The 18,639-nt window shown below is 54.6% G+C and overlaps 8 protein-coding genes across 9 annotated transcripts; 4 read left to right on the top strand and 4 right to left on the bottom strand.

The window, feature by feature from the left end:
- Positions 1-164: 164 nt before the first annotated feature.
- Positions 165-1,703, bottom strand: IUM83_00876 (ATPase WRNIP1; the record flags this gene model as incomplete). Its single annotated transcript, XM_067924682.1, has 6 exons — positions 165-497; positions 562-693; positions 774-841; positions 920-1,168; positions 1,304-1,492; positions 1,571-1,703. The coding sequence occupies 6 exons, from the start codon at positions 1,701-1,703 to the stop codon at positions 165-167; spliced, it is 1,104 nt and encodes a 367-aa protein (XP_067789178.1).
- Positions 1,704-5,043: 3,340 nt separating this feature from the next.
- On the bottom strand, positions 5,044-6,236 carry IUM83_00877 (Tuberin; the record flags this gene model as incomplete). The annotated part of the gene is made up of 2 exons (XM_067924683.1): positions 5,044-5,101; positions 5,188-6,236. 2 exons carry the CDS (start codon positions 6,234-6,236, stop codon positions 5,044-5,046), a joined length of 1,107 nt encoding a protein of 368 aa, XP_067789177.1.
- On the top strand, positions 5,551-6,078 carry IUM83_00878 (uncharacterized protein; the record flags this gene model as incomplete). The annotated part of the gene is made up of 1 exon (XM_067924684.1): positions 5,551-6,078. One exon carries the CDS (start codon positions 5,551-5,553, stop codon positions 6,076-6,078), a length of 528 nt encoding a protein of 175 aa, XP_067789176.1.
- A 191-nt stretch (positions 6,237-6,427) lies between the features above and the next one.
- Positions 6,428-9,752, bottom strand: IUM83_00879 (tRNA methyltransferase; the record flags this gene model as incomplete). Its single annotated transcript, XM_067924685.1, has 9 exons — positions 6,428-6,513; positions 6,600-6,812; positions 6,881-7,303; positions 7,374-7,449; positions 7,513-8,161; positions 8,257-8,480; positions 8,548-9,093; positions 9,156-9,353; positions 9,432-9,752. The coding sequence occupies 9 exons, from the start codon at positions 9,750-9,752 to the stop codon at positions 6,428-6,430; spliced, it is 2,736 nt and encodes a 911-aa protein (XP_067789175.1).
- A 3,875-nt stretch (positions 9,753-13,627) lies between these two features.
- Positions 13,628-14,377, top strand: IUM83_00880 (Axonemal Inner Arm I1 Intermediate Chain Dynein; the record flags this gene model as incomplete). 2 transcript variants are annotated; one of them, XM_067924686.1, is made up of 1 exon in its annotated part: positions 13,628-14,377. In XM_067924686.1, the coding sequence occupies one exon, from the start codon at positions 13,628-13,630 to the stop codon at positions 14,375-14,377; it is 750 nt and encodes a 249-aa protein (XP_067788433.1). The 2 variants fall into 2 exon arrangements, with proteins under 2 accessions (XP_067788433.1, XP_067788432.1); XM_067924687.1 differs by having other exon boundaries at positions 14,132-14,377.
- Positions 14,378-15,404: 1,027 nt separating this feature from the next.
- IUM83_00881 (uncharacterized protein) lies at positions 15,405-15,863 on the top strand (the record flags this gene model as incomplete). Its single annotated transcript, XM_067924688.1, has 1 exon — positions 15,405-15,863. One exon carries the CDS (start codon positions 15,405-15,407, stop codon positions 15,861-15,863), a length of 459 nt encoding a protein of 152 aa, XP_067788716.1.
- A 448-nt stretch (positions 15,864-16,311) lies between these two features.
- On the top strand, positions 16,312-17,443 carry IUM83_00882 (uncharacterized protein; the record flags this gene model as incomplete). Its single annotated transcript, XM_067924689.1, has 4 exons — positions 16,312-16,441; positions 16,514-16,710; positions 16,765-16,847; positions 16,921-17,443. The coding sequence occupies 4 exons, from the start codon at positions 16,312-16,314 to the stop codon at positions 17,441-17,443; spliced, it is 933 nt and encodes a 310-aa protein (XP_067788714.1).
- Positions 17,444-17,673: 230 nt separating this feature from the next.
- On the bottom strand, positions 17,674-18,478 carry IUM83_00883 (Transcription initiation factor TFIID; the record flags this gene model as incomplete). The annotated part of the gene is made up of 3 exons (XM_067924690.1): positions 17,674-17,968; positions 18,032-18,326; positions 18,412-18,478. The coding sequence occupies 3 exons, from the start codon at positions 18,476-18,478 to the stop codon at positions 17,674-17,676; spliced, it is 657 nt and encodes a 218-aa protein (XP_067788431.1).
- Between the last annotated feature and the right edge of the window lie 161 nt (positions 18,479-18,639).

Consider the following 18,639-nt stretch of genomic DNA (forward strand, 5'->3'; position numbering starts at 1 on the left):
TTTAGAAACATTGCGTGGGAAGAGATGCTGCTTTCTCACAAAATAAGCTGCTAATAAACGTTGAGCGCGTGTACCATACCACCCGTGTTCGTTGTAAATATACTTGAAGGAAAGTACTCAATCCAATTGTCACCGGGGTGTCGCGAGTAGTCGCCGGTGGCCGGCTATCCATCCACTTTCCATTCATCCGCCGTGGCGAGCCGAATCCCCAACTGCTTAATTTGCTTCAGACGTTCTTCGCAATTTAAGGCAAACCCCACGAGGTCCTGGTGGAAGACTTGACACGCCAGGTTCGCGTTCAGACATGTGAGTCGCACACTTTCCGAGATGATCGAGCTTGACACAATCTGCCTTCCGTAAAGTGGTCCAAATGGAGGAATTCCTGGTTTCACGTGCACTTCTGTGCGGTACTGAAGATCATTCAGCGGTTGCATCACAATGTGGACGTCATTGAATTGGCCAGAGAGGGTTTGTAAGTCGTAGTCTTCGTCGCATTCCTATAAGAACCAATTAGCGTTATTAAGGCGAATTTGCAACAAACAAATGGAACCGCCCTCGTACCTTGAAAACAATGTGCACAAAGTCATTACCAATGTGACGCTTCTTTTTCATAGAGGCAAAATTGCCGATAGCTGGAGTTCCAGCAGGACGATCATTTTCGGGAACCATCATCGTAGCCACGTGGAACATAATCTGTAAAGTAATCACGTGTGCAAAATGTTAGCTTCTTGCATGCTCGGGAAGCAAAACAATTACGCCAGATTCCAGTGTACCTGGGCACAAGAGTCCTTGTATACGAGGCCAAACTTGCCGTCACTGTTGCTAGCTGTGTCGAGCCCTCCTGTGTATCCAGGAAACCCCTCCAATTTGGTAAAATCACCCAGCCCACGCAGGAAGCGTAGGTAGCGAAGCGATCCACCTGTGGTCCCGAGGATAGCAGACTCGGAGGTTTGCTTCTCGTCCCGAACATACAGCAAACCAATTTTGTGCGTTTCGTACTCTGGAGTTCGATCCAAAACGCTAAGCGCCAGATCCAACGATGGCCCATCAGTAAGTAGGTGAGGGCGATTTTCCACCGTGAGGTCGAACAGCTGCATCATTAAGTACATAGGGTCGTACTCATCCTTACTTGATGAGGTCGCGGGCTCATGAGCACTTCTAACGGGAGCTGATCCAGCAGAAGTAGAGTTACTACTGTTATCGACAAATTGCCGAACCCTCGGTGTTACCACTGGAAAAATTGGCGCTTCGCCCGTGCTGTCGTACAACGAAAATGATTCCATTTCGCTGTCCCTTCGTTCACCTTCACTGTTCACGTGTGCTTGCTGATCTCCTAGGGCGTCTTCGTTTTCTTCAAAGTCTTCCCGAATAGCACGGATGACGGGTTTCCCTGGCGAGTTCTCTTGTCCATCATCTCCTTCAGCTTGTCTAGAATTTCTTGCATTGGATTTTGGTCTTGAGCGACCGGAATTTCGCCGCGGACGACGACTCACTGCAATCAATAGCACCGGCATATTATTGTAAGTGAGCACAATCATCAAGAAACATATTATTGTCTCTGCCTCCCTACCTTGTGCGTTTTCACAATAATATGAGGGCGATCCACCGATACCATCATACGCTGGTAATGGTGAAAAAGCTGCTGCTGCTGCCTGCTGATAAGACTCTGCCGTCGTTGTTTGCGTGGAGTAACCAACCTCCATCCTCTCGCAATCTTCACTTGTCGTGATTTCTTGGCTTTCTTGATGGGAGCTGGTTTTTGTTTTGCTCTCGCAGCTTGCCGAGCTTTGAGAGAATTCAGGAAGATACAAGCTTGACGTACTTGGGTAAGATGGCCTGAGCTCAGCAGGAAGTGATAGCATTTTCGGAGCCTCGCCGTTCCTTCCTCCAATAATCTCCGCCGTTCGCTGGGCTAAGTGATCGGAGATTTTGAGGTTGATGACTTTACTACCTGCTACAATATCAGACCCAAACGAAACCTCTGGTGAGTTCAAATGTACGTCGTGGTAGGCATGCAATCCCCATCGACTTGTACAATTAGGTCTCCGAATTGCGAGCGAAGCATCCCCACGGGAGTTTGTTGTGATAGTCAACAGTGACCGCCGGTACACCCAGGTTCTTGCCCTCGTTTGAAATGTACCAGCATCCTTCATACGTTTTGCTTCGTTGCTCTCATTTTCAGCTCGTAGGCGACTGCAAAGCGCCGACGGAGGTAATACGGATTGGGAGTAAGCGTAGCACATTAAAAAGTCGACAGCAGCTTCGGCAAGCAGGCTGTTTGCTCGACGTGTACATTGTTGTAGCGTGGGCATCGCCAAGCTGGCAAGGGAAATGCGTTCCTTGCGATCACTTTGGTAAATCACTTGGCACAGAAGGCGGAAAGCAAGGTAGGCAAGTTGTTTCGACTTGGCATATTCAAAGCCAAGTAGAAGTGACTCTACGATCGCCTTACGTGCAGAAATCGCGTTATCTTCGTGTCCTTGGCATAACGTAGGCGTGATGGTACCCAACAGCTCCAGCACTGCAACAAATACGTCAGGCCGGAAGTCACCATCCACAGTTGTAACGCAACCACGCACAGTTTGAAGTATTTCGTCAAGCTGGATCAAGATGGAGGTCGGCGCTAGTAGTGTCAGTAGACTCAGAGACGTTGTTGTTGTGTGCAACAACTTAAACTCAAAATCAAAAAGTTGCCGCAAAAAACCTTGCAATCGGGTTCGATCAATCCGAGTTGGGCGGCTGCGTGAAGTATTGGATGCTGAACCCATAGACGATTTACTCATCGACCCCGAAAGAGCATGGAAGAGATTGCCGTGGGATGCTGACGTTTGAAAGCGCGACAGCACACGCGACGTGAAGCCAAGAGGTGTGCCCGATGCGAACGGGCCAGCTGCATCTGGTTCATTGTGGTGGTACAGTATATTCGGCGTAGACGAAGACGAAGATAAAGCTGAGTCGTCTACAGCAGTACCAGCGGCGAATAGATCTTTCTCTGCAACAGCCAGGCGTAACCCCATCGCGCCCACCAGACATCGAGTAAGTTCTTGAAGTGCATTGTCATTCAGCTCAGCTTCATAGCTAACCAGCAGCTGTAACAGCTCTATTCCCATTACGAGGAACTGGGTCTTCACAAGTAGAGCAGCGGTTGCTCTGACACTTGCGCAAAAAGACGCCTCCGTAGTATCATTCGCATCCGTGCTTATGGACCTAGTAGACGCATGAATCGATCGGACAAGTTCTGCGTCCGTCAGTGGGATTGACGGGCCGCTGCATCTGTAATCTTCTTGTGCCTGTTGATCTCGAGGAACCAAGGCCGCCGAATCTGCGTCGCTTGGCTTAGGTTCGCTCGCCTGCACGTTGAGTAGTCTCTCAACCTCGTCAGCAATGGCAGCTCGACCAAAAGCTCGGTAATCAATGCTGGCCACAACTTTAGTCGACACCTCGCTAACATCCACATCTTCGAGAATGGCGCGATTTTCCAACATCGTCTTAATACCTTTTACCGCCATACGGAACAGCTCCGCGTCAGACTCAGCACTCACCAACGTCAGTAAAGCGCGCAGGGCACGCGCTACCGGGACACATGCAGCAGTCAATTGCACACCCGTCGCGTTGATTCGTGCAGCCCGCCGAGATACAAATAAAAAGCGAGACGTTCGCACCTGCTGTTCCTTCCACTGAAGTTTTCCATCAGTAGCTCGGGCTTCACATACATATAACAGGCATGTCAGAGCGATATGCCGAACGCCACGGTTGCGATGAGTTTCGACAGTAGTGGCGAGAAGGTCATACATTCGCACCGCACGGGCAGGTGGTAAATGGTCAAACGCAGACGAAAACAGCGCCACAATCCCTGACGCTGCTACAAGCTGGGCGTCTTCATTGCTTGAAAGCACCATCGCATTGGCAAGAATTTCAAGCAGCGAATCAAACTTGACACTTTCCAGTTGTCGCGCTACCTCAATGATAAAACCAAGAGCACGACGGCGAACCTCTGGATCGGGATCTTCGTAAACGCGCCCAAGTGTTGGAATCACTACTTCTTCAATTACACGATCCTCGCAGACATTTCGGCTTGTCCAAAGATTAATGCGCAAAACCTCAAGTGCCTCCTGGCGAACAGAACTAGGTACAGGTAGCGGCTCACCGTCAGAACTGACGCAGGAAAAAAACGAGCGCATCGCAGATGACAAAGTCGCCAACCAGTCGAGATGGTACCCTGGATGCGCTGCCTCCGCACGCTGCCGCAGCAAAACCAGCATCGAGTTCTCACTAAGATGTGGCAGATAACCCTCAAGAACAGCTAAAAATTCGTCCACGTCGCCGGCAAACTGGCGCTCTTCCACAAGCTCCTCCACGGCTTGCAGAGTATCAAGAAGCTCGCGAGGAATTCTAGTTTGCTGTATCGACACGGAAACCTGGTGCTGCGGTTGATCCGGTAGATCCGTTGTTGGATAGATTGCCGCTGCACGACGCACTTTCGCCTCTGACCGCCCATTATCAGTGTGAATCGCGCGCTGGGGGGCTTCTTCAATTTCATTTTCATCAGTCATTGATACCCATGGCGTTAGCGTCTGTAGCATGCGCAAGATAATATCCCATTCCATTACAAGGTAACGCTTGTCTCGGTTGGCACTTGTTGAGGCAGTTGTTGTTGTGGTTGTAGAAGAAGAGCTAGCACCCGTCGATGCAGTTAAGTCATGGGTGCTAGCATTTTGCCCACCAGTAGCTGATGGATGAGTCGCACCAAATTTTTTGATAAGCCGCTGCAGAGACAAGATAACCTCGAATATGACGACTCCCCGACAGCACTCCAACGCTTGCTCAAGAGCCAGCAATATGGGGGCCCACGCGATATCGTCAAATTTGGGCACTCGCTGAGAGCCCCAGCAAGACATACCTACAAAAAACACCGCGCCTCGGAGTACCCAAGGCGAATTTGCTCCCATAGGATGCTCCAGCACCTGCAACAGACCCCGCAGCACGAGGAAACCCGAGCTGCCATTTAGTAGCAGTTTCATCACCGACCACGTTCCATGTCCGTCAGCGTTGACAAGACAGCATAACGATCTCAGGCACGCCGGCGTGCTCGCCGCATACGCTAAATCATGCACAGCGAGCACATGAAAAAAAGCGACGAATCTACGGCAAGCCTCTAGATCGTTGCGACTCCAAGCCATATCGCACCTCGCGCTGATAAGAGACACAATCGCAATCACTTTATCACGGTCCAGCGCGCGCGGGCTGCGCCGCAGGATGTTCTGAATCAGCCCCAGCAGGTCTCTCTGCGCATCCGACTGCTCCAACAACCGCAGCAAAAACCAGCCAAGCTCCACGTGAAATGGCTCCAGTTGTCGTCCATCCTGCGTCAGCGCCCGAAGCGCCTTCTGCTGCAACAAGAAGTCTCCTGGAGGGTGTGTCTCCAGCCGCAGATAAATCTTCCTCCTCAGCGCCGGCGTCAGCCGATCCCCGAAGCGCAGCAGACACAGCTGCACCACTTCAAAAGCCAGCGCGCGCACGCCCGGGTTCCTGTGGTCGAACAGGTCGGCGATGCAGTCCAGCAGCGCGTCGATCTCCGCGAGCGTCAGCGTCACGCGCAGCCTGTCGCTGGAGCTCATGGAGCTCAAGGTGCTGAACGTGGACGCGTTGCTGGCCACAGAGCCGCGTCGGTCGTCGCCCGCCGCTTCGTCCTCCTCCTGCACGCTGCCCAGCACCTCTCCGTCTCTCATGGGGCCCGGGAACGTGGCCGACGTCACACCGGACGCCGGCGTCTGCACCCTCAGCAGTGCCAGCACGCGCTCCACGTCGCGCACGAAGGCGCGCTCCTCGGAGCGTTGTCTCTGGCGTCTGCAGAGCCTCTGGAGCTGCAGGACCAGCTCGGACGACGCGTGGTCGTCGTTGTCTCCGCCGCTGCGGCTTCTGCTGCGCCTTCCGACGGCCGCGCCGATGCCGAAGCCCATATTGCGAGACGGGACCATCCCGCTGGAGGACGAGGAGCGTCGCAGCCCCGGCGCGGCCGCTGATGAGGCCGCAGCATCCGCTGGAGCTTCTGACGCGGCGCAATTCGGCTGCTGCTGAGGCGGCGAGAGGGCGTTGGGCGCCGCTGAAGCGCCTGGGAGGTCGTCCGCGACGTCGTCCACTGCGAGAGGGTCGAAGTTCGGGTCCAGCGGCTCGGCGTCGGCGTCGGTGGCAGCCGGCAGAGCGCCGCCATCATGCGCAGCGGCTGCATCCTCCATGTCGGCTCGGGCTCTGATCCTATTGGCGGAATGCTAGAAAAACATAAGGACCAATCCGCGTGCGCGAATCGAACGTTGGCCACTTCAACATGAACAAGTTTTTTTTTTTTTTTTTTTTTTTTTTTTAATAAATGCATGCAATGAAGGCAACATTGCTGCGAACAGCAATATCAGTAGCACGTAGCACTGCACTAGAAAATCTGGTCAAGCGGAATTTGCTCCGAGAGGTGCGAATCGATGGCGAGCTTGGCGACGTATTCCTTGTTGTCACTGATAGCTGCGAGCACCCCCACATGTATGTTATGCACAGGATAGAGTTAATCGTGACCGGTTTTGATCCTCGCAACAGCGACGCCACCGTACCATAGGAATGACACCCGACGATCCAGTTTGCTTGGTTTGAGCGCTCGGACGCTGACATTGAGCGCTTTGAGCGTACCTTCTTCGGCAGCGTTTCTTCTTGAGCAATGCGGCTCACAAGCGCACGCTCGTAACGCGCTCGGAGGTCAGGCCGCAGTAGTTGTTGTGTGCCACCCGTGGCAGCTAATTTCTCCTGCAGACACGGGGTTGGAATAGCTGCGATATGCACAACAAAACGTGGTAAGAGATCGCGATAATGCGCAGGGCTAGTGCAACGTACTCACCATCGAAATAATTCGGGACACCCTTCGCCACACGAGGTTTTTCCAGCAGGCGAGCAAGTGCAGGAAAGACGCTGCGCACAAGTGCCGGCACATACTCGAAGAGAACGGTACGCAGTACCACAATGGTGCAACCAGCAACGAAAAACGCGAAAAGCACAACAACCTGAGGGCGTGTGACACGCGATATCAGTTGTCCTCGCTGTGCTGCATCGAAGAGAGGGATGCCACTTCCTGGACTGCTAGTGCTGTTTGCAGATGAATTTTCAATGCTCACATCGCTTTCGTACTCGAAGATACGGTCATTTGAAAACATCCACATGGCCACAAGGCAGTGCATCAACACTGCGTAAGGGAGCAGAGACCCTGCTGCAGAGGCCAACTTGCTGTCATATAGAGGTGGCGACCGAGCGATGCGGAGAAATGCTGTTCAGAGCAAAAGCTGCCACATTAGTCACTACAGTATGCAACGTTTGACATTCTCAAATTCACTCACTGAATTTGTCGGCCCAATATGTCATAATCATAGCCCCAAATCCGATGAAATGCAGCAACGGCATTCCTGCTGAAAACTGCAATCAATAGTGGCTGTCAAAATGGAATTCGCAACTGCATGTAGTTAATGCAAGACGCACCATGTAAGTAATGAAGATTGACGTTAGTGACTGGGCGTAGCGTGCTGCAAGGTCGAATTTCGGTCCACGGTAAAGCGCTTCAAGATCACGCTGTGTATCCTGCTTTGTAAGCGAGTGGTCGAAAGAAAACCCTCGATCGATAAAACGGCGTGCTTTGAGCATGATGTAATTGGCCAAAAGGTATGCATGCGTGCTCAATGAGTTGACAATCATGGTGAGCATCAGCGCCACGCCAACATCGTTGTACCATTCAGCTGAAAAATCCGAGTATTGGCCGTCCAGCACCTGCAACGAACCCATCGAGAAACCCCCAATACCAGTGGCTGTCTCCGATACAGTCGGTGAAGACGAAAAGTAGTTGGCATTGGCGTTGATAGCGAGCATGAGCAGTGCTGTGTTACAAAACTGTGCCAAAAAGACCTTCGTGACGCGTGAAACGACAAGACTGGATTGAGTGTGGTGCTTCTCCATAGCGACAAGACCGTTGAGGATGCGAGCCAAAAGGAGGTTCACAGCTACAACCAGGAGCACCGACGCAATCGACAAGATTTGAGTTGTCCAGTATGTTGTCGCCCACGATCGGCAGAGCATCTCGTTTTGCCCTGTTTCCGGGTTGAAGAAGTTTTCATACATCATGCTTCGGAAGGAGCTGTTTTATTCCAACACACATACGAGGTACAGTAGTCACGGTTAGCTTCTTCAGTAAACTTGCAAATATTTTTCGATCGTTGTTTGTTAACGTACTGGTCGACAAGGAAATTTTTGCAATAGCATTCGACGAGTGCCTTGTATGGCACAAGTCCGGAAACCTTGTTTAGCTCGTCCTGAACGACGTCTGACTTGAGAACACTGCTCGGGCAACTGGTGGGTTGCCCAAATTGTCGATCCAGTTTGGTTTTCTGTTCCTTTGCCACAAAAATGAGAACAAAGCTCACGAAGAGTACAGCAAGTGTGACCAACGCCACGACCTACGAGAACCACATACCCAGTTAGAAAACAGTAAATTCTTGCACCGATGGCATCTCACAACCATACCAGTTGTCGAAATACTCGCTCAAAGAATGGGTGATGTAAATTCTCCCAAATGATATCGGTCGGGTCAGGGGCCGGACGGAAACGAAGGCGTTTACCATGCAGGCGTTTGTAGTACGGCTGAAATAAGCGGTGAAGCCAGCCGAGATCTGGGTATTCTTGTAGACAGCGGTGAAAACCTTCTTCTTCCTCAAAAGTCACGAAAGCCGTCACGGCTTGGGATACATTGTGTCGTTTTTGACGAACGTGCCAGTGTTCCAGCTTGACATTGAAACGCTGCAGCTTTGTCTCTAGCTTTTGAATGGCGCGCAAGTGACGTCGCTCGCGTCTCGCGTAAACGTGCTCATCAAGTCGTCCATTCAATAAGATCAGCTTCTCATGACGCTGCTGGGCAATTTCAAGTCGACGCACAATAGTACCACGGCGACCGAGCAAACGAAGATGGCGGGACGCGCTTTTGCCAAATTGAACGTCAGCGACACGAATACGATCCAGATCCACTGCAATAGGGGGTGCATTACTCAGCACGGCCTCTAGATGTAGGCGGATCTAGCACCAAAAGTACTAGTTAGCTCATGCATGTACGTGTTTTTAGTTAACGTAACACTTACCTCTTGGCGAAGCAGATTGAGATCATCATGGTGGGGCAAGTTCACAAGCTGCACGGTGTAGTCCAGGGCCTTGATCTGGTTCTGGGTGATGCGATCAACGGCTTCCTTCTCCTTACGTCGTAGCCAGATGACCACACCGAAGAACACCAAGCTGCACGCAATATCACATCCGACAGCAAGTCCAAGAAACTCGCGTCGCTGTGGTAAAAAAAAAATGAACGCATTTTTAGCAATTGTACAATCCACCCAAAGCAGAAAACGAGTAAAACAACTTACGGTCATGGAGTCCCATCCGATGATCTTGAGGCTCCACGATGTGGACAAGTCGATTCGAGTCGTGAAGCACCGTCCGTACACAATCAACGCCCGAGATTTCTCGGCTTCACACTTCGAGTAGTCGCTGTTATCGTTCAATCTCACCTCACAGACCTCCTTGGTGATGTTACCGACGCCGTCAATGGTAACAAATGTTGGTGCTACGGAGCAGTTCGTGCCGTAGTTAGCGTCAGGTTCCCACGCATACGTTATCGCCTCGCTAACGTTGAGTGTGCAGCTCTTTTTGCCTAGACACAACCCCGCAACTATCTCCTGAGCCATTTTCGAGCCACATCCTTCTTTTTCTTGGATCCGCATATCATCAAAGACCGGTGCCTGTGTGGTTTCATTAAGTGAAAATGAACAGCAGGGACGAAGTGAGACTGGATGCACACCGAAGAAACACCCAGCTCCGTCCGCCGGGCAAACCGAACCATCAGCATCACCGCGACACTGTCCTGAACTCTCGGAGACCTTGTTGCGCTCTGGACACGAACAGCTCCCCTGTGAATCGTACGTTGAGTACACTGCTTTTACAAAACCGATCTCTCCTGCTGAGCACGTGAGTGATAGCTCGGTGTTTTCGAAGGCCTGGTCACATACACTGCTAGCTTCGTTGAGATGGCCAACGCTGGTTATACCTAGGATAGAGGAGAGATTCTGGCGCGCAAGGGCAGTGAGGTCTGCGAGCGAGGTGCCGCCGCCAACAATGTAAACAGTTAATGCAGGTGCACTGATCACCACGAGAAGAAGGAAGAGCCACGTGATGACTTTGAGATGCTTGAAGTAGAGAGCGATTCCAAGACCATACTGGCTAAGCACAACGGAATCTGTTGGCAAGTGGTGAAAGGAGTGCGCTCCAAAATCCGTCGAAAACAGTGGGTATCGTTCCGGCATAGCAAAACCCAGAGCGTCGACGCGAGAGGCTGAGTAGCGCATCGGGTGGGTCATTCCACGGTCTCGCAGCACCTTAGCGTACGAGAGATACTTCAACTCCTTGGTACCACAATCTGGTGGATAACCCCCGAGCTGCGCATCCAGCCGTGGTGACATCATGACAATTTTCTTTTTGCCATCCTTAAGCCCTCCTTCTTCCATTGCCGTGACATCGCCGTCATGGACCAACCTCAAAGCGGTTGGCAAAAGTTGCGAGTTGTCCACTACAGGTTCGGCGCAACTCACCTCACTGGTTTTAGTCGAGATGGCCTCGCTGTGGCGGCGCTCCCGATGCGGTGGATCTGCTGGAAGTTGCGTATTGCGGCAGGACAAAGAGGCTCGCCGCCTACTCTTGGTGCGTTTGTTCACCATTCCATTCAGCCTCTGGTTTTGGTAAGCAAAGCAGGAAGATTATCGCAGGGTGGGATGTCAATGCAATGACTTCCGCTGCGCAGGGCAGCGGAAGTTTCGCCACCGGTCGTTGCATGAATTGAAAACCAAGGATAACAGTACACGACCTGAAATAGACTCTAACGGATGCAGCGTTGGACTGCACGAGGCTTGTCGATGCTGAAGAGGAGAGACACATCCTTGTTTTCGTATGCGAGAAGTTGAAGTCACTTGTTTGTTTGGTGTATTACGCGGTTGGAGTGACCACCCAAAACTGCCGTCTACACAGATCTCCAAAACACGAGATCACGCAAAACGCAACTTTACCAACCAGTGATGAGGCATGGACCACGCCAGCACTCGCCAAGCCCAATTTTTCTCTCGGTTAGAGATCCTCTCGTTTCAGATCCAAAGCGACAAGCTCTCAATATTCCAGGTTGCGTGAGGATCGACAGGAAGCAGAACCCAGTGCTCACTGAGCTAGAGGCTCGAAGGAGACGCTCTGCAAAGCAGAGCACACCCAGTGAGACCGTGAGCTAACGCGTATACGATCCACAAAGCCAACGTGCACTCCGTTGGCACAAGCTGTTGCACAAGGGGTGTTGCATTGCGTGTCCACTACATTCAGGTTCAGTTCGCACCGCCACCTCGGACTTGTCCGCTCGCTCCTTACATCCTGTCTAGCGATGACGAATTAAAATCGTGATTAGACACTGGTGAGAGAGTGATGATAGTCAACGCGAAATGAGCTGAAGCTCATATCGTTGGTCGCAGTTTGCAACGGCGGAACTTCCCTTGGTGCTGGTTTGTGCCAAAGGTTTGCGGACTCGTTTCTGGCGATCTGAATGCTGGAACTTCAGACTACGACTAGCGATTGAGTACTGATCACAAGTTGAGTTGAGGCAGACTTCAAAACCACGCAAAGGAAGTGTATCAGTCGTGGGGCCATACGGTTCGCAATGACGAACTAGTGCGTCCAGTATGGCGAGTATTGCGTAATGGGTCATGCTGGTACGCTTCGGTGCCGTCAAGATTTTTTGTGGACACGGTTTCAGCGCTTTCAGCTTCGACGAGGCCTGGTCGAGCGGGTGTAGTGCGCAACACAGTCGGTAAAAAGGTCTACCAGAACCCCAATTGTGGTGAATTGCCGCTCCCTGGTGAGGTAATCAAATACTTTTTGATGCGGGGCGAACGAAGGGTTTGACATTGGCGTCACGACACGAGACCGTAGCAACCGCATCCGCCGGCTTCCTCTTGCAACTACGACTGTGTTCTTATAAATATTGCGAGTGCGACGCTCCTGTTAGGCTAGTCCAGCAGCTGTAGCGCGCGCTAAGTCAACGCGTTGCCGCTGAACGGATCGCACTGCGAGCTGAGTTCAAGCGCTGATCTGGTCATCATGTGTAGCGGCTGCGTTGTCTGTTGCGTCCAGGTAAATGGGCACATACTATCCGAAACGTGGCAAGCGATCACCAAGCTGACAGTAGTCGGCCACTTCAACTTTCTAATGTAGCGCACGCCTACCACGATCGTGAGTCAGCGTAGACAACCCAGCACTTTTACAGCGATCGCCCGCTGTGTGATGACCAAGAGGAAGGAAAGGCAAAGCAGCAACACCCCACTGGCGCCAGTATAGGCATCGAGCAATACGCGGTGCTAAAGGCAGCGGCACATAGAGCACGAGCATGCCACCACACGTCACCCTGCCAGCGCTGTGGCAACCCACTGATTTGCGTCACAGATATCCTCCAGTCCCTCCGTGCTTATCTGCGTTGTCAGTCTGGGGGCACCGAGATAGTTTTGGCGCTGTCTTGCTCCTGCCTGCTCCTGCTGGGCGTCCAGCGTTCGGCGCTCTCTCGCCGCATGTTCAGCCGACTACATCAGATGGGCCTTATTCTTCAGGAAGCGCCGTTACAATCACTGCCGAGAACCAGTGCAAAAGTGAATTTCGAGAACCGACTTTTCTTGGAATGAGTTCTCAAAGGCAGCAAGCATACTAAACTGAAGTGTGATCGATAGCACTGCAGATGTTCTATCGGCGACTGCAGTCACAAAGCCTATAGTTTTTTTTTTTTGGGGGGGGGGGGTCGTAGTTCTCAAACGCTGACGGAGATTGTGCTGATACGGAGTTCGCGGCGGACCGCGGTGGCCAAAGTTGGTTGATTTGACCGTCAAACCAAATGCACCAAATCGCGCCGGCACGGATTGCTTCAGTCGCGGAGTGGTAGCGAAACTGGTTTGGATCGTGAATCAGGATGAACCGAACGGCAACGGTTGGGCTGATTCCTGGCAAATAATCCAATGGCCCCAACGCAACCGGGTGCTTGTTCGCTCGCGGTGTCGGCGATTGCAGCTAGGATCCCAGGCGCATGACGATCCGGCAGCGATCGCTAGTGCTCGCTGCATGGAAAGCTTCCGCGCTATCGCCCATCGGTCCGGAGCCCGCTGCGAGGTGGCGAAGGCCGCGCTCGCGGGGGGCTGCATACTCCGGCCATAAATCAGCGGCGACGGCTCCTCTCCTGCCGGCCCCACCAAAAAGCGACATGGCTGGCTAAGTCGACGCCGCTAAGTAACCGTCGACGCGTACCTTCTAGTTTGTAGGAAGTGACTGGTTCGCAAAGTCGACGCTGGTCCTAAGTCGACAACTAAGATTGCTTGCACCTTGAAGACGCCGAACGGCGAGAGCCGCGGCACCCCAACTGCCCTCCTCACTCTTGAATTTGTCACCTCTCGACGAAGCCCCATCCGCCTGCGCGCCGCCATCGCATCGCGTCGAGTCCAGCGCAGCAGCGATACACCCACCCACTTCAGCCGACCCGCCTAGACAAAAGATGTCCCTGCAGACCACCGACGACGAGTTCAGCTCGCTCAAGTGCCGCTACGCCAGCAAGCGCTGCTGGAACCTGCGGGCCATCAAGCGCAACGGCGAGCGCCACAACCTGTGCGAGATGCACCGCCAGAAGGCCAACAGCAACCAGCGGCGGCTGGACAAGAAGCGCAAGGCCGGCCAGGCCGCGCTGGGCCTGCCCAACCACCTGCCGCTGCACGCGGGCGCCGGCTTCCCGGACTTCGAGCGCCGCTTGCGCATGCGCGCCTCGATCGCCATGAAGCTCGAGCACGAGCTGGGCGCCGTGCCGCTCACGACGCAGTACATCCGGCCCCCACGCGTCGCCACGAGCCCGTCACTCGTGGAGCTGCAGCGCGCAGCAGGGCTCGTGGCCATGGGCAGCGGCGTCCCCTCCTACACCAGCGAAGAGTACTCGTGGCACGGCGAGTCGAGCCGCCTGCCCTCTACCGCGTGGGTGAACGCGGCGTACCCGCGCAGCCCTCGCGCCATGCTTCGCGTGGCCGCGCTGGCCAAGATGGAGCCGTCGATGGAGCCGCGCGGGTGGCTGCACCACGACCCGCTGACGCCCCCGAAGGCGGAGCCCGCCGCGGCAGCTCCGACCATGCTGCTGCCGCCGATTGCCACGGCGGTGGCGCGGTCGGGGGAGGGGCTCATGAGCTCCGCGACGCTGCAGAGCTCGTGGCAGCCGGACGTCCGACGAGCGCCCACGCTCGTCACCCGCGCCAACATTTAAAGAGAGAACGTCGCGTCCAAGAACCCCGTTACCGTTAGTGGCGGCGCCACGCTCGGCGCCGCAAAAGTTAAGAAGCCCCTACTTATAGCCATGAATAAAAGTACCTACAGCCACGAAGTGAATAATTTCTCCGCGCGGAAGAGAACGCTGCATTCTACGGTACGTAGTTACTTCAACGTGTTGATAGTGTTGATACGCTGCACGCACAACACAACGCAATGATAGGCCTCAAGTGTGAAATCTGCTGGCGCTGAAACCAAAGTCCGGAGCTCCTGATTGTGCTCGTCAACGCTGCCGCAGAGCTGCGGCAAGCAGGCCTGCGGCGGATGACCTGACTGCGCTTTGCACTCGGACGGTGCGCGACAATCGGCTTGGATTCTGCGTGGCCCGTCCGGCAGGCATCAACACCCTGGCATGCATGGCCGCTCGCCATAGTCGGGCTGGGGCAGCAAAGGATTACCCGACGGCGCGCCGAGAAAATGCCCAGACCGGTATGGGTTGACGGCCCCGGTCTATGCGCGACCCAGTTCACCCATGCAGCTATCGTATCCGATTGGGGGCAGGTGGCTCTCGGTATCTTCGCGCCACCAGAACGGCCGCGGACGTGCGTGGCTGCCATTCCCGCTTTTGCCGCGCCCTCCCCCCCTTCCTCTCCTGTGCGTTTGTTGTACTATAGCCCGCCATGATGGCCACCCGCCCCGGCGCAGCCTCCGCCTCCCCGCAGTCGACGCCCCCGGCCTCCCCCAAGCTCGAGCAGCAGCAGCCCGTGCACGACGCCGAGGTCATGTGCCGCTACCCGAGCAAGAAGTGCTGGAACCCGCGCGCGCTCAAGCGCAACGGCGAGCGCCACAACCTGTGCGACTTCCACCGCCAGAAGGCCAACAAGAACCAGCGCCGTCTCGAGCTCAAGCGCAAGGCGCGTGCGCAGGCCAGCGCGGACGCCGAGCCCGCCGCCGGCAAGCGCCTCCGTGCGCACAAGAAGCCGCGCCCGCGTGTGCGTCGCGCCCCGCTCAGCGCCCACCTGGCCATGAAGGAGGAGGCACGCGCCAAGCAGCAGGCGGAGGCTGCCGCAGCTGCGGCTGCCGGGCTCGGCAGCTGGCTCCTACACGACCTGGTGCTGCTGGACGGCGTCTACGACCGCGAAGGCTTCCAGCAGGTGAAGCAGGAGGCGCTGGTGCCCATGCCGCCCGCCGCGGAGCTGCAGCGGCTGCCCGACAAAGTGGACGAGGAGGTGCTGGACTGCATCCTGCAGGACGGACAGGCGGACGTCGGCGCGCTCTGCAAGAGCCTCGACTCGACCGCGGGGCTCGAGGCGCTCGCCGCGCTGCCCGAGGGCAAGACGTCCCCCGTGGACGTCGGCGAGAGCTGGGACAGCCTGGACTTCAGCGACTACTGGGTCACGCCGTCGCCAGCCGACCAGCCGGTCATGGGCTTGGACGCCTCGGCCTTCGTCGTGGACGAGGACGTGTTCGTCGCTGACGTGTGAGCGAGCGCCCAACGTTCTCCTATTTATTTGCTGTTCAGATTAGTGAGGAAGCAGAACGAAATGTACATGCGCATGCCTTGCTTGGAGGCCCCTTCACCACCTCAGCTTACACAGCCATCTATCCCGCCTTAGATCCCCGGCGAAACGTGCTTGGTCGTGGTTGGATACCTCTCCGACGTACGCCGGTTTCAACTGGACAGGAGGCGTCATCGACTGGACACGAGTGCTTCAAAGCGAAATGTCTCGCAGGTAGCGCGATCTTGGCTGGGACGATCTGCCTGACCCAGAGGGTTGATATGCACGACAGCGTCGAAAATGTCCTGCCAGCGGGAAGTGCGCTTGGGCGGCATAAGAAAGCATGTCCCTAAAAATACGGCTTCGACGTGCTTCCCGCATGTTGAAGCTTTTGGTTAAAGTCTGAAGCTCTGCATGGAGCATCGGGGGCAAAATGCCGCAAATTCGAGGCACAGTGGGCTCGACGGTTAACACGCCTGGCTTGATCATCGGCTGCGTGCTGGTGGCGCTTCTCATTCTAGGCTTCCTCCAGCAGCAAGTGCAAAAGCGCAAACGACGAACCAGTACGGAATGATAACAGCTCTTTTGCATGCAATGATGCCATCGTAGTCACATCTTGTTGATGCACGCTGCAGAGTATCATCCACCGCTGCAGCTTCAACAGACTAGCGTCGGTGTGCTGGAGCAAATCGGCAAGCGCAAAGAGGATCTCCGACGATACATCGGCAAGCTGAGAGAGCAGCTAGCCGCGCGAGAGGAGCAATTGCGCTACCATGACGAGCTCGAGGAAATCGTGACCTCCAGAGTTGAAACCAGTCGACGTGACGAGGAGGTAAGCGCCCTTTTTGACCACCCTCCCAGTCCGACAACTTAGGCAGTTCTGCAGGAATGGACTCGACTCATGAAAGCTGGCAAAAAGCTGCACGGTGACAACTGGGATGCCTCCGACGGCGACGAACCTTCCCTCATGTAAGCTACACGTTCACTCGTCGGCTGCTTTGAATCGAAATACTCGAGATATTCAATCGTGCGTTTGGAACAGGGATCTGATGGAGCTTCACAAGGAGGAACTCCTCGAGTACAAGCGCTCACTTCACAATCAACCTGGATCGACTCGACATAACGATGTACAGCAGCCTACCAAGTCTCGAGAGCGGAAAGCTGCTCGGCGTCCATCAAAATTCAATCTTTCACTACTCAAATTGCAGCCAGTAGCTCCGCTTCCAAGTGCCTCCCACGGGATCGGTGCTGCGATGAAACCAGATGCACCCAAGCTCATTCCACCTCAGTGGCAGTCGACGCGTGCCAAGGCAGGATCTCGACTTTCTGCAGCGACTCCTGCTCAGCCCGACCCACCAGCCGAAGACTATGACGAGTCCTCACCAACGCAGAAGATGGTTGTGCCTCCTTTAGACTTTAGCAGGCTCGGCATGGGTCCCGCGACCGGAGCATCTATACAACAAGCACCAGACGAACCCGCACAAAAGCAGCAAAAGCGAAAGAGCTTCGAAGCCACGTTCCAACGGCAGACGCGGCTTGCAGCTATGCTTCGGAAGAAGAAGTAGACGGCACAGTGCAGTAATCAAACAGAGGTGAGCGTAAAGAGATTAGGAGGTGACTATCATGGTACCCTGACGGACCGTCGGGAGTCGAGGGTCGATGCTCACTACCTGAATGCGGTTAAATACACGTGCCGGTTTCCTCTTTCAGTCGCACCCTGAACAGCGATGGCACGGTACTGTAAGGCAAGCAAGTCAAGGCAAATCGGGTACGCTCAAAACGCATTCATCATCGATCACGCATCGGTTTTCGTCTTCTTGCTGGGTGGCCGTCGCGATTTCTTCGACGACTTGGGTGTGGCGATCGGCTCGCGACTGGCCTCCGGCACCTTCTCCAGTACGAACTTCTCCAAGTCGCGGAACGTCTTGTTGTCGATGTTGTCGACGACGATATCCAGCTCATCTGGCGAACTCTTGTCCAGCGCCTTGGGGCACTGCTCCTCCAGCAGCTCCACGATCGAGCCCAGGTCCTTGGGCGCCACCTTGTAGATGTTCTGGCTGAAGTGAATTTTCTCCTCCAGACTCGGAGCTCTAGAACATGCAAATGGTTAGAACCACGATTTCCAAAACACCAAAACCACACAACACCCTTACGGGATACTCTTGTCCGCCTTGGGCACTGGGCCGACATCCAGCTTCATGGTCTTGACCCGGTCCTCGAACTTCTTGGCGAGCTCGTCGGCCAGCAGGTACAGGTCCGAGCCGTCCTGGTTGTAGAGCTTACAGTTGTCCCAGACCAGGCGCATGTCGCGCGCAAACTCCGCCGGCTTCTTGTACTCGTTCTTGCCCAGCTTGCTGCGGATGGTGCCCAGGTCCATGGGCTCCTTGACCACCTGCAGATAGTCGTACAGCCCCCACTCCTCCCAGTTGACACGCTCGCGGAATGGCTCTACAGTCGCCCACACCGCATCAGTTTGTTGCCACCAATGCACTACATCTCTAAGTTAATAAATGCCAAGCAATCTGCCACTCACCGCAGCTCTCGAGCTTGAAGAAATGCTCCGCGACGTCGGTACACTTTTTCTTGTTTTCGGGATCCATGGGGGATTTGAATGGGGGGTTTAGTGAGCGTAAAGGGCCAGAATCTGCAAGAAAATGGCATCACCAGGTGCGTGAGACGGAGGGCTCTATGGTGCAAGTGTTAGGTGGAGCGTGGCAGCGCTGGGGGCCCGCGCGCACTGGTGAGAAGCGACAACAGACAC

Source organism: Phytophthora cinnamomi, assembly GCF_018691715.1.
Source record: "Phytophthora cinnamomi strain GKB4 chromosome Unknown Contig53, whole genome shotgun sequence".
NCBI lineage: Eukaryota > Oomycota > Peronosporomycetes > Peronosporales > Peronosporaceae > Phytophthora > Phytophthora cinnamomi.